The following is a 14,604-nucleotide window of genomic DNA, read 5'->3' on the forward strand; positions in this document are numbered from 1 at the left end:
TTGGATATCGTCACAACCCTACTCTCTACAGAAATGACTGACCTTATCTGTATATCCTTAAATATAAATATAAGAGAGTACTTGTGATGATTAAAAGTAGTACATTTCCCTCGTACCTTCCAGAGTATACAGACGAGCAGTGTGAGCAGTAGGATCCCGGCCAGTATTGCGATGAGGATGATCCACCAGGGGATCCAGTACTGGTCTGAGAGGCCGGGCTCAGGGTAGATCATCACCGGGACCTGAACAACAGTTACACAACATGTTACTGATGAGTGGCTTATGTAACTTAGGGTTGATAAACACGACTACCACGCTACACCACTTGGATATTTAAACGAGTTAAGTAGTGTAGTTTGTTGTTGTATTTGTTTTCAGAGCATTTATGAAAAACATTGAAAGTGAAAGGACTGGTACCTGTGCCGCTGCATCCCTGAGGACCAAGTGTTTGATGGTGGATTTGACTGTGATGTTTGCTCGGACCATCACCTCCAGAGCACTGACCGATGGGAACTCCTGAAGGAAACAAAACACAAATAAAAGATCAGGAATGAGAACAATAGAGGGACAGTCGATGATAGATGTTAAAAACATGTCGTGTCTAAACTGAGATGGTCTGGGCATCTACAAAGGAGGGTGAGTGAATATATGGGGAGAATACGACAATTAATTGGAATTATATTGACTTATGGACTACTAAAATGACTGTAATCGTATTTGATTATTGTAATCGTTATGCGAACTACACAGACTCTAAAACATGTGGCAAAAGACCTTTTATAAGAATGAGACCACCATTATTAAATCAAAATGTCAAACTATAATCAATAGTTTGTGAGTGTGTTTAACCAAGAATACGCTTTTTCATGAAGACTCTCTATCTTGAAGCCTCCAATTACCATTATCTGTTATTTTGTAATAAATGTTTGAAGAGTCTCAGTGTACAGTAAAAACAATCATGTGACAAGTTGACAAAAATATTACTAAATAATCTTCGGTTGAAGCTTCATAAGAGGAAGAAGAAGAAGATAGAAGAAGAGCAAAGAGGATGAAGTTAGTTGTTGTCAGGATGTATAGAATGTGTCAAATAAAGACAGACTGACTAAATGATATAGCTTGAAAGTGCTGTAGTCATACCTCGACAAAGCTGGCGTCCCAGAGTCGAGCCTGTATCTTGAGCACAGCCTGGCCAGAGAAACTGTGTAGAGGACATTGGAAGAGCACACAGCGAGCAGAGCTCAAAAGGCAGTCCTGATGCACACAAAGACAGAAAGAGAGGTTTAGGGCATATAATGTGATATAAATTGTACAAAAAAGGATATGCTGTTATTATAATTTTATTGTATTGTATGTATTTTGTCACATAAAGTAGTAAATTAAATATTTGCACCAGTTTGAGTGACTTGCGTCGCTCTGAAGCAGCCACAGCCGGAGTGGTTCTTACTCCGTTTCCTTTTGTCATCACCTCTCCCTCCTCCTCTGGGTGAGAGCGACGAGTCCTCCCAATCTGGAACAAGCAATACAATACTCCTACGTCATTTATTTTACGTCATTTATTTCTCAAACATGAATACAATACTCCTACTTCATCTATGTCTCAAACACAAAATGTACTTTTATTGTGAAGGGGTTTGAGAGGAAGCAGAGACTCCACTTTTTAGCATATGCCTTTCAATTTACATCCATGTTGCTATAAAATTTGTCTGGTATATGAGGCAGAGAGTAACATATTTGTGAAGTAATTTAATACCTACATTTGGAGGTACTAGTATTGTATGGGTATTTGCTAGTAGTAGTATAATAGCAGGAGTGGCTTTACCAGCGTCAATGGCATTCATGTCATTCATAATGTTACATTATTCAGTTTCTTTGTACATACTGTTTAACCATGATCCCTGCCTGCCTCCCTTCACAACTGAAAGAAAAGTGAGCTAAATTGCAATTATATCACCATGTCATAAAAATGTCATATTATCCCCATATATCTCACAGTAGATCACCAGCAATATGATAAGATCAAGTCCTACCCCAGACTATTCCAGCATATATATGTGTATTTTCATTTCAGTATGATTTCAGTCCAGTATTTTACCCTGTGGTTTTCTGGCTGGTTATTTACAGATGCAGGCAGTTGTAGAGGGTTTATCGCTCCTTTTGGGCTGCACTGGTTTCCCTCAAACTTCAGACTGGACGGATACAGGAGCCACTTCCCGTTGGACAGTTCATGAGGAAACATGATGTTGAGGAACGCAGAGCCAAGAGTCTGCAAGGCCTGGCCAGGATTTGAAACCTGTGAACATAAAGGAAGTGATAAACAAAGCTAGTCATTTCTAAAAATTACTAACCAATTGAAGTTTTATTTTCACACAGTTACTCTAATGGTAATGTTTTGTTAAAGGTGTGCTATGTAGCTTTTCAGGGGGTGAGTCTGCAACCCCTTGTAAGATAAGATAAGCCTTTAGTGTCTCCAAATGGTGAACTTTGTCTTTGACTTCTATCTGTGGAGATATACTGTTTATTCAAGACAGTTGTTTTTGTCTAAATGCCTCTCCACTCCGCTCTACTGTAACTGTACTGGTGGCATCACCTGCTGGCAGTCATGGAAACAGGTGTCAAGCAAAGCATTAACATCCCATGGAGTCAAGCAAGTGTCGGAACAGAAACGTTAGTGCACCTTAAACATAGATTGTATCACAGCCCAGACCAAACCCGCTCCACCAGAACCAGAGCCCCAACCCACACCCCGCTCCTCCTCCAGTACCAGAGCCCGGACCACCCCTGCTCCATCAGAACCAGAGCGCGGACCACCCCTGCTCCACCAGAACCAGAGCCCTGACCGATAAAATTGAACTGGCCGATGTGACAAACAGGATACAAAGTTATCAGTATTTGGCTAGTGAAATGTGTGGGCAGTAATTCTAAAGTCCCAAGTCTAATTTCAGAAATTTTAAACATATTTTATAACAAAAAAGTTTTTCCTTATCAAATATGGAATATAAGAGAAATCCTTACCACAAATTCAAACTCTACAGGGCTGCCAATCTCCTCCAGACTGGCCATAGCACTCTCGCCTTTCACTGGCCCACTGAAGAACAGCTGGTGCGGGTTCGCCAGTCTAAACAAAAGTAATTAAAGTTTTATATTAGGACCTATTTTTGTATAAAGCTATTTTTATGTGACATGTGAAGAGATATAATGTCCTGCTACTCACCCACTGACAGACAGGGGGAGCTCTATCACTACTTTGGCAAAAGCTGTAACTGGAGTCAAGTCAGACTGCTCACTGATACTGGGGACACAAAAGTTACGTAATGATGCTTTATCAAACTCAAAGCCATATTGTGTTAAGTTAAATGTTAATTGCATATAGCACATTTACAACAGCACCAGCTAAAAAACTGCACAAAATTGCATGAATATACTTACGTTGACAGGAGCAGATCTGCAGTCAGCTCTGTGGTCTCAATTGTGATGTTGGCGGTACTCAGACTGATGGAGAATTTTAACTGTCAAAAAAAACAAAAATAAGTTCAGGACTATTTTAAACAGTCTCATCACATGCTGTAGGTTTGTCATTGTTTAAAATTTACCCTGCTGTTTCTTTTGACAGGATTCCCCAGGTCACACTCCACTTGAGAGCCATTCTGGTTCGCCTGGCATCGAATCTAAACAGGGCACCACACAGTGACAAAATTAAAGTATCTGAAAAAATAAACAAAGCAACATTTATCCCAACTATCCCAACAATTGGATGCTAAGGTCAGGTTAGGTAAGGTTAGAAAAGATCACTACTAAGGAGATGAATGTGTCCTTTTACATATATTTTTGGTAATTGTTCTCATACATTGTACTTTTTGCTGAAGTAAAAGGTTTCTACTTAATACACCTGCAACAGTTTTGGCTATTTTAGTCATTTAATTGTTTTACATTAAGAACAAATTCTTATTTACATTATCATTCTGTGTATTGTACCAAACAAACTGAATGAATAGTAAATATACGATGCAAATAGGTACCATAGAAATCATGTATGATTAAACAATTGCAAGTTGCTGTGTTGTATCCATGGGTTTCAGAATGACAAAAAGTTTAGACCGCTGCCATACCAATTAATAATTCAATACTAAATATTATATCTCATGAATGGCCAGCTCTCCTCAAAATGGGACCATATAACAGGAAGCTGAAACAGGAATTTGCACCAGTGCAGTGTGTATTTCTGTGCTGTACCTGGGGGGGCAGCCTGGAGCCAGCGTAGGACAGCGTGTTTGGGAGAGAGATGAGGAGTTGAGCGGCGTGAGCATCATCTCCATCCTCCTCGGGGTTCAGAGGGTCCGAGGGGAAGTTTGTGACTGTGAGTTCCAGAACCACCACACGCTGATCAGACAGAGAGAAGACCTGTACCTCCTCCTCATCTCTGCAACAAGAACACAGACATACAATACATGTAGTGGCTATAACATTATGATCCATATAATCCAATAGCCTCTCCAGTCTGCAAAGATTAATCAGAGGAATTGTAATTTATCTTACTTTATTTACATTAAAATGATCATAGTTGTATTTTGATAGTCGTAAATGTTTTCTGGACTCCAAAACTCTAAAACACATGCCAAAAGACCTTTTTTTTTTTTTTTAAATAAGAATGACATGTAACCTGGGTGAAAAACCATGCTTATTCCTCACTATTAACAATAATAATTTGTAGCTACGTCACCCAGTCACGTGACTAAGCGCAGACCAAACAACGAGTAATATAACCCGTTAGTGACAGTGGAGCAAACCAAGAGGGTCAAGGAGGGTCTGGCTGCAGACCATGGATCTATTCAAATAACTGGATAGGGTATTGCTGCTTGTAGCTGCGTCCAGCTGACGTTGGTACTTCAGCGGAAAAAATCCCATGGGCTGAGAAAGGATTTTTCTCACAATGTAATCAAAAACATCTCGTGTTCAACTGACAGGGCACTTACAACTTTCAAAAATGTCGGATTTTGTAGCAATTTTTACCTATTTTTAGATCATAAACTGTTTCTCAGCTCTTCAGTTTTCTTAATAAACGCTTTATAATCATTAGCTCTACCTCCTCTCGCTCTGATTGGTCAAAGCGAACACATGATACACAAGACTGCACACTGTGCATGCGCTCGCGTGTATTCGCGTGTGCCCGCGGGAGAAAAGAGCACTACTGCGCATGCTCAATTGGCCCAGAGCCGATTTTTCTTTTTTTTTTATTACACAACTGGGTGCATAAACTTGATACAACAAACTGTGTGTCATCAGCAGTTACATGTCAGGATGAGGGAACAAAAACACAACGTATTATATAGTAACAATACAATACAATAGTAATAAAACAACATAAAAAGTGCATTTAGGAAGAGAAAAAGATAATAGCAAGGGGAGTAGAGTTCATTCAGTCTGAGTCCATAGAGTCCAGGGGAATTTCACACATGTAGGAAAACACTTCTATATAGGGTCCATCCCTATATTTCAGAGATTTAATATAATTTGAGTTAATTTTTAAATGGGATAAAAAATTTGGCAAGACATAATATTAAGTTTAATCTCTATTAAAAATGAATGAATATTAAGTTTAATCTCTATTAAAAATGAATGAATATTAAGTTTAATCTCTATTTAACATGACTGGTAAGGACGGAAACATGGACTGTATGCAGTGTTGCATTTCAGACCAAAAAGGCTGGATTGTAGCACAAAAGAAAAAAAGATGATCAGTGCTTTCAATCTCCTTTTCACAAAAAGTGCAAATATTAAAATGTTCAAGTGCACTTTAGGAGCAGCAGGAAAGGCCAAGGACATTGTTCTTAGTTTTGTTATTGTTTCTTTATCAAATTTATTATGTATACCATTTTTATTTTGCAAACCAGGAAAAAATGTTTCTGTTAGACATTTTCTAATGAAAAAATGATTGCATTTTCTGTCTGTTATTGACACTCCTTACTATACAAACATCTTCTGAAATATAATTCTGAATTAGTTTATGAGTTCATATTTCAGTCTTTTTTACAATTCTTCCGAATATTAAAGAGCCCAAAATACACTATTTTCTGATCTATGTTATAATGTTGTTTCCTCACCAAAACCATATCTGGAGTTGGGTTTTGTTTCATTCACACATGTTTAACACACAATCTCTGAGCTCTTCTCTCAAACTGAAAACACTCTGTTCCACCTTGTGATGTCATGTGGTAATACCAAAAGTGCTCCACTGTATTTTTAAACTCCATACACCTTCACTAGAATCATTTGAATAATTTTTGCCCTGAAATTTCCTATCTCTACTTAACACAAGAGTCAATTTGGTGCAGTATAAGACCTAAGAAGGAATGTAAATGTAAACTTTGGACAGATGAATTGCAAATCTTAATTCCAAAGCTCATGCCAAAAAAATCATAATTTTCTTTTTTACTCAAATGGTTCAACCCTACTCCAGGATATTTACCCTAGAGGAGCAGCATATTGGGCTTTTTACTTTGGAGGGGCAGATATCCGCGGGTCAGACAACACTGTGGTGAGATTAGGCTCCTCCGGCAATCCAGTGCAAATACGGTGGGCTCTGATTGAAGCAGGGGCCGGACCTATGGGGAGGATTGGAAACTCCAGAGACCACCACATCTCATCACCTCCTCATCGCGCTGACGAGTTTGCGCGATTGAACTGAAGATTGTGGCCTGAAAGATCTCACACGCAAGTCAACACAGGGAGGAGAGGCCCATTGGAGCAGTGATATCAGGAAATGTGTTTGAGCAAGTTCACTTAAGCCCAAAGGAGCTTTTTGCAAAATAAAAATCTGACTTTTTATCAAAATTAAATTATAGTAGTCCAGGAAGTTTAGTGTCTATGAATATAAGCACTAATTTACTTCTAATATCTTTGCTACAATGAGTTGATAGCTACGGTTTTAGAATGTAATGTGAAAATTATAATTATAATTATTTTGTTTTATGAACTGGTAAAATAAAATAAAATACATAGTCTTACGATCTTTTGGAAACATAATCCCTGGCAGAAAAAGGTAACACAATGAGAGGACACTGACATACAGCTGTTTGTACTAATCTTTTAATGCACTGAATTTGTAATGGTAATGTGTAATAATGGTTGCCTTTTCACATTATGATAAAGTATTTCCAGAAGTTCCTTTTTTGTTTAATAAACTATCTTTTCTCAAAGGAGAGATGTCTATCTTTCTTTATAATCTGATTTAAATGCATTCCCTCTATAAATGTAATCCCTATAAATGTAATCAGTTTAAAAATAATAAAATAAAATATAAAATATCTCATCACTGTTTTTTAAACTTTAAGATAATTTGAGAATTATTAGAATAACTTGGTCTCAAAATCCAACAGTTTGATTATCCGTGCGTAATTTCCGTGGTGCGTGTTTTTAGAATTAGCATTGCTAACAGCCTTGCGGTCCGTGGAGGCTACTTCGAGGGCTGTAGTAGATGTGACGTGTATGCGGTGCAGGCCACGTGTTTCCGGTCTAGAGTGGAGCTCCACTTTTCCCATCTGCAGCCCGACCATGAATCTATGAGCCAGACTTTCTGGTGGTGGCACGATACCAGCATGATGGTACAACCAAAGTCAGACTCAGACTCCGTTTTAAGGCAAAAAAAATTACACAATGGGGCTCTAAAGAAAAAATGTATTTCTGAATTTCATCAATAATATGCTACTGCTACTGAGAAACTTCCAGTCACCATATTTCAGCCTTTACATTTAAAAACTCAGTGTACAATAGAAATAATTGTTTGAGTTATAAAAATAATTGAATTGACTAGTCGACTGCTAAAATAATCTTTAGTTGTAGCCCCATTATTATTTTGCCCCTGGCTTAATCACTACTTACTAAAGAAAAGTACAATATTTCAATGCAACCTGTCCAAAGTAAATAAATACATCAGCATCTGTCATAGAGAAGGATGCTAAGTTTCCATGGTGACGTACCGTGGCAGAGGGGTGAAGAGGTCAGAGGTCAGAGGTCGTGTTCCAAACTGGTAGCTGAGCCTCAGGTTGCTCTGGCAGATCTTGTCACTGCCACAACCCTCACGCAGGAAGTTTATCTTTAAGGGTAAAGAGGAGGGTGGATCAGGTAAAAGCAAGATAGCACATTAAAACACCTCCAAGCCAATGAGTACAGTAAATGTGACCGTAATTAATACATTAAATTGTTGACAAAATAAATGTAAGCATTAAAGTAAAAGGTGCTTAATGCAAAAGAGAAATCTAGAGGGACACAGGTGTATTGTATATCTGAGAAAAGAAAAATACATACTTAAAGGTCCTATATTACACAAAACTGACTCTTGTGAGCTTTAAACCATATTGTACTGTTGATGCCTCATCAAAAACATACCTAGTGTTGTGTTTTGATTCATTCACACATCATATTATTATTAGTCTGTCTACATCTCCAGATAATGCTCTGTTCCACCTTGTGATGTCATGTAGTTTTCGAGTTAAGAGCTACCTTTCACCTTTCATTGAATAGACTGGCAACTCCAGATTGCCTAATTTCCCAACACTTGAAAATAATCATAATGACTAGTTTTGAACTTAGACAAGCACATATAAGTGCTTATAATAAATACATTTTTACATTAGAAAAGTCTTTTTTCCCATGTCGAGAAAGGATCGATGGATGGGGGATATTCAGGGACAGTTCCTGTAAATGTTGGTTCATCTCCATCTGTTGTTGACCAATGGCTGTTTCAGTGTTTGATTTTCTAACTTTCTGTTTGTTAAATCAACCAGTTTGTAAAGTCCTGCAAGGCAATTGCTGTTGTAATTTTGGGGTTTACAAAAATAAACTGAACTGAAAATAATAAATATGTAGTTGTGATTTGATGGCTGTACCTCAGAGTGCAGAGTGTTGGAGGGGGACACACTCAGAATAGGAGGCAGCTTCTCCAGTCTCTTGGCTCCAGAATGTCGTCGTGGTGGCACTGGTTTAATGGTGTGAGTGATTGCCATGGAGATCGGACGCAGTTTGTCTCGAATGTTCTCCTGAAAGGAAAAAAAAAAACAGATTTATTAAAGTTTTATTTCAACAACTATAACTCATATTGACCCGTTACGAACAAGGTAATGGGCAACTTTTGTTTAAGAAAAATAGAAACATTTTTTAAAAGTTAATTTGTTTGCATCTAATTATAGTCCATGAACTAGGAAATAGCTCTGTTAGCATACTAGTTGTTGTCAGCATTATGATCATAGACTATAACCATAGACCCCAACCAAGGCACTGATTCTTCTGATTCTAAAGATGTTGTGCCCAGACCTGAACTGAATGATTATCCATTTTCTGATATAAAAAAATGGTACTAACATGTAGCTGGAAGGTAGCGGTAGTGCACACATGTTGGCGCTGTCTGTGCATCTCCACCTCCTCAGTCTGAGTGTATTCCGCCTCCAGTGAACTTCGGCCCAGGAAGTTCACTCTGTGTGGGAGCCCCAACTTCCTGCGCTCTGTGTCGGCCTCAAAATGCACCACGAGGGCTATAGAAAAGAAAATGGGGAGGAAAATATTAAAGAATAACTAATAGTGATGTATAAACTATTGTTCTATCTCCGCAAACCCTCAAAGCAGTATATAAGAGGGAACAATTCTATCATTAACAATAATACAAGCACATTCATAAACCACATTACACATATTCTGGAGCCAAGAGGATAGAGTGTTGCTCAGTTGATTTTCTGTATTTTATCTACCGGGACAATTATAATTTGGTAATTCAACTAAATTTCTATGCTTGGATTATTTTGCATCCTGTAATCTAAACCTGGATTAGCCCAGCCCTAAACCAGGACTACAACAACTTCAACAAAATATTTTACAACAGGACTTAAATGTCTTCTGCATTTATTTCAGATCAAAGGCAAAATGCAATTCCTACTTGAGTGAAGATGCTCTAACTTTAGATGATGAAGTCAATCACTCATTGATTGAAGGGATTGATGGCATACAGTGCATACATTAAACCTCCAGACTACAGTAAGTGCTGCTATTTTTTATGATAATGGTGTCCTAACATGAGACAGGGCTGAGGTCACTGTCCTTTAAATAGAAAGCTGCTGCCACAGAGAGGATCATATGAAATCTACAGGGACTGGACATACATTAGTCATGACTTACTGATGTGTGGATTATAGTGCTCTGGATGGGCTGTGAACAGGAAGCAGGCCTTTACATCAACACTGAAAAAGAAAATAATAACAGGTTAAAATTGTGCTTGAAATATGTAAGAGTGAAATTGGCGGACTGAGGAGCCAAAGTATATTGAATGTCCTGGTTTATTGCAAACAAGTCAAAATAATCAAGAAAAGTGTTTGCGTCAATGAAGGTGCTGACAAAAATAAATACCCCAATATTTTTGGGATTATGACATACATTTAAAAATGATCATAACATTATGGCATATTCCATCTGAAATGTGTTAAAAGGCATGTGTATATCATGACTGAAGGTGAAGTATTGTAACCTTGCACAACAGGATGATTTCACAAACTCATGAGAATCCACTTTGGCATGAACCTGCTGTAAGGACAATCAGATGGGCGAACCACTCAGAGCACAAGATCTTTGTGCATTTGTGAACAGGGAAGACGTCTGTGCTTTTTGGGTTGTTCTACTGTTTCGATGCTTTGACCAATCAGATTCAAACTTGATTATAAAAGTAGCAGTATATATATAGCCTTACCAGACTCCCTCACGGCCTTTGCAGTTGTGATGACCCAAGTCGATGTACTGAGGGTCAATGGTCAATTCTCTGGCCACATGAATCACTGGACGAGACCTGCAAAATGAATATCAGTAATTATCATGTTTTCTTTTCTTTTGGTCTATGTAATATGGATGTGTTGGCTGTGTTTTTTTATTATCGACTATCTTATAAATAATATGCTTATTTAAAAATCTGAACAAATGATTTGTATAGAAACACATTTGTAACAAACAGTTTGTTACTTACATACTTTACACTGTATATTTTCCCAATATGAATAAGAAAAAAAAACAAAAACTCAAATGTCCGTTTAAAGCTACAAAAGAGTTGTGACTTGTCATACATTACATTAGAATAAATGTAGGCTGGCAGACATAGTTGAAAATGAAATACCACAGCACATACCACATTGACTAATACCACCCTCTGTCTCGCTCATATTTCTTAAGCTTATCTTCACCATTAAAGGTAAGAATATTATACTCCCCAAGAAACTGCATGTCTCTGTACTGTAGATCATTGTAAATAAGAGCGTACTTTTGTAGTTTTGTTTTCTCACCTGAAGAGGACCACAGAATCGTTGAGAGACCCCACGGCCAAATCCGGGTAGTGGTTATTGTCCATGTCCAGACCCCCGGAGATAGAGTACCCAAAACGCCTCACGTCAAAGTCACGGCCATCCAAAACCTGAAAATATCCGGTCAGCAAATGTAATGATAACAATGATTTACTATGCTATGCAGCTTTTGTGGTGTGTGCCATCTGTTTGTTTCTATGGAGATGCTATTGCTTTGCCTGATTGTTCCACAGTGGCATTAAACATATCTACTTTGCATCATTTATTCAATTACAGGCATTCTCATTGTTTAAAAATACCCTAAAAAAACATTCTCTCCACCTGAATTGTAACTTGACCTGCTAGTATTGCCTTCTTGTACCCATATGTTTAATGCTATACTGTGGAAAATTTCAGGCAAAGCAATAACATCTCCATGGAGACGAGCAGAAAAGTGACATAGCGCACCTTTAAGTTTTATTAAAATTGAGAGACTTACTTGAGCTGGTTTAGTTTCAATGCCAGAATCAGACCCTCTGTAGATGAACACTTTGCCGTCTCCATCAAACGGAGCTCCAACTGCAATATCTAAAATAAAGGATGAAAATACCCACACACATTATACAATTCACTATACACTATACAAATAGAAATGGGAGTATAGCTCTGATAATGTTTAAATAGACACTTTTATATATGAGTTTTAGAATGATGAGAAATTAGGACCATTGCCATAGCGATTAACAATTTAAAACTATCGATAAATAGACTGAATTAACTGACAGCTTCTTTACCTCCATATCCGTCTTGGTCCAGGTCTCCAATGCTGCTCACGGTCATCCCAAACATGGAGTCATAGGTCCCGTTGAGTCGGATGGGACGCGAATGGTCGTCCCAGTGGCCAAAAGGATTCAGGTAAACATAAACTGCTCCTCCGATCTCTGCTTTACGGTCGAAGAAATTAGGAGCTCCAACAATCAAGTCTGTCCATCTGAGAGAGAAGAGGGGACAGCAAGATGGTAAACAAGGATTTGACAACAGGAAGAAGTGTGGAATATTAGTTCTAAAATGCAAACTACAGAGGTAACAATATAAGGAGCCTATTGTGCACAAATGGCAGTTCATGATTCATTTTATCTCAAAAATAATTCAGAACCATTTACAATAATAAATTATCACAAATACGGTGATACTCAGGTGGTAGTCTTAAGATTTGTGGTTTGATCCAGCTCCAGTCAGTCCATGCTGTTTGTGTTCTTTGGCAAGACACTACATGCAACATTCTTTTGTGTGAATGTTTGGAGATGATCGGACCGTTGGAGCACATTACCAGTCACATCTCTTTCAATCCGTCCCAAGGCAACTAGGGCTATTGTAGTACCTTATGACCAGCTTAATATTAGTTTATGTCAAGTGTCTTTGAGTGTCCAAAGTGTCATATCAGTCCAATACAATTTTATGATATTGTTCTTATACAACAGGGGTGTCGAACACAAATTCAGAGGGCCAAAATTAAAAACTGGGACTAAGTCGTGGGCCAAACTAAATATTTATTGAACAATTTCAACAATATCTGCATGTTTTCTCTTCTTTTCAGATATGTAATGTTAAACCATTTCTTATTAAAATAAATATTTAATAATAGTTTTTCTTAAACATTCGATCCAGAACAAGCATAATATAAAATAATAACAACATTTTAAATAAATAAGGTCTTAGCCAGTGAGCCAGGTCTAATACATATTTGATATGATCTCGCGGGCCAAATATAATTATATCGCAGGCCAAATTTGGCCCCCGGGCCTGAGTCTGATGTGTCTGTTATATAGGAACAGAAAGATGGTAGTCGTCTTACTCCAGCACAAAAATAGCAAACTGCTCTTGAGGTAAAAAGCGTGGCGTGTTGTCTGCATGTAATGGGAAAGAGTTTTATTCTCCAATCAGGAAATGTATGTTAGCATGCTATTTGTTGTTTTTTGTTTGTTTTTGAGACAGGTAAAGTCAGGTACAATGCCAGACTCCTCACCCGTCTTTGTTGAGGTCGGTAGTCGCCACAGAATACCCAAACGAAGACGCCAGCTCCTCCCCCCAGAAGATATGCTGCGGCACCAGTCTGTACACATTATCCTTCTTCAGCAGCACTACCGCCCCCGTGTGGTTCGCCCTGGGAGCACCTGCTACGAACGTCAGCTCCCCACGGGCCATTATTCCCATCGCTGAGTCCACTGAGAAACCTGTGGATGTTTTATATTGAAAACCAACACATTGACGGGAAAGGGGAAGGGACAGGGAGGGGGAAAGGTCAAAGGTTAGATGTCATTTTGTAACATAGCATCCTTTTCCTTAAGCTAGCATGTTGTGCTCATCTTGTTACTGATGAAATGTGTGCTTTAAGTGCACATTGATTTTGTGCCAAAGTCCTGATTGGACTAAATGTTCTGTGTGGTGCATTCGTGCTGCAGGGGAAATATGTCAGTGGTCAGTGATAGCAGCAGGTTGTAATTCAATTGCTGGGAGCAGTGGTTCTCAAGTAGTGGGGCAAGTACAACCGCTAGTACATGGGCATGTTTGGTTGAAGCCAGTTCTGTGTTGGTGAATTTTCTTATTCTTATGCTTTCTTTTATTGCTTGTATTTTTTCTGAAACTGAAAGAAAATCTGATCTAAAACTTGACTTGCCTAGTCTAGACTTGGCAAAGTACTAGTTTTGACATGGATGCTTTTTTAAAATCTGTTTTAATCCTGTTTTATTAAGGAGTCACTTTTGTTGTTTGAACTCTACTTAGACAATGTTGAGTCTTGGTATAATTCTTGTTTTAGTCCTGCTACAGACTGCATAAGTCCTGATAAGCTTCTTCAGTCCTGGTTCGGTCCTTGTTTGGTCTGGATTTTGTCTGTCATTAGTCCAAATGTTGCTATCAAATTGGTTGGATTCACTGTGAGTCCTGGTTTAGACCTGATTTGATCTTGGTTCAGATAAGGTGGCTAAGTCCTGGTTTTCATCTGACAGTATTAAATTCTAGTCCTGGCTTTGTCCCTATTTAGACATGGATTAGTCCTGGTTTTGAGCTTCCCAATTTCTGCTTTTAACTTAGACAAGTCTTGGTTTAGTCCCTGTTTAGACCTGGTTCAGTACTAGTTTTAACATGTTTTTGTTTGATTGGCTGTGGTCCTTTCTTTTGCAGACCAAATGAAGTCCTAGTTTAGTCTTGATTTGTTGCTGGTTCAGATAAGGTGTCCAAGTCCTGGTTTTCATCTAGGAATATTACTGCTTTAAACCTCTAGCCCCAGTTTAGTTTA

At 38.3% G+C, this 14,604-nt stretch overlaps 1 protein-coding gene across 2 annotated transcripts in view; it reads right to left on the reverse strand.

Moving 5' to 3' along the window:
• itga7 (integrin, alpha 7) overlaps positions 1-14,604 on the reverse strand; it is a 55,404-nt gene that overhangs the window by 5,358 nt on the left and 35,442 nt on the right. For both annotated transcript variants that reach the window (XM_055160803.1, XM_055160804.1), the window contains 19 exons: positions 13,333-13,540; positions 12,101-12,297; positions 11,806-11,894; positions 11,310-11,437; positions 10,727-10,822; positions 10,162-10,223; positions 9,355-9,524; positions 8,883-9,032; positions 7,974-8,089; positions 4,231-4,417; positions 3,591-3,665; positions 3,427-3,506; positions 3,212-3,289; positions 3,013-3,115; positions 2,093-2,290; positions 1,391-1,507; positions 1,138-1,251; positions 418-516; positions 117-242 (listed from right to left, as the gene is read on the reverse strand). In XM_055160803.1, coding sequence (XP_055016778.1) covers positions 117-242; positions 418-516; positions 1,138-1,251; positions 1,391-1,507; positions 2,093-2,290; positions 3,013-3,115; positions 3,212-3,289; positions 3,427-3,506; positions 3,591-3,665; positions 4,231-4,417; positions 7,974-8,089; positions 8,883-9,032; positions 9,355-9,524; positions 10,162-10,223; positions 10,727-10,822; positions 11,310-11,437; positions 11,806-11,894; positions 12,101-12,297; positions 13,333-13,540 — 2,393 coding nt within the window. The remainder of the gene's footprint in view (positions 1-116; positions 243-417; positions 517-1,137; positions 1,252-1,390; positions 1,508-2,092; positions 2,291-3,012; positions 3,116-3,211; positions 3,290-3,426; positions 3,507-3,590; positions 3,666-4,230; positions 4,418-7,973; positions 8,090-8,882; positions 9,033-9,354; positions 9,525-10,161; positions 10,224-10,726; positions 10,823-11,309; positions 11,438-11,805; positions 11,895-12,100; positions 12,298-13,332; positions 13,541-14,604) is intronic.

The sequence above is a fragment of the Boleophthalmus pectinirostris genome, unplaced genomic scaffold, assembly GCF_026225935.1.
Source record: "Boleophthalmus pectinirostris isolate CB_2022bp ecotype Guang Dong unplaced genomic scaffold, ASM2622593v1 HiC_scaffold_3, whole genome shotgun sequence".
Taxonomy (NCBI): Eukaryota; Metazoa; Chordata; class Actinopteri; order Gobiiformes; family Gobiidae; genus Boleophthalmus; species Boleophthalmus pectinirostris.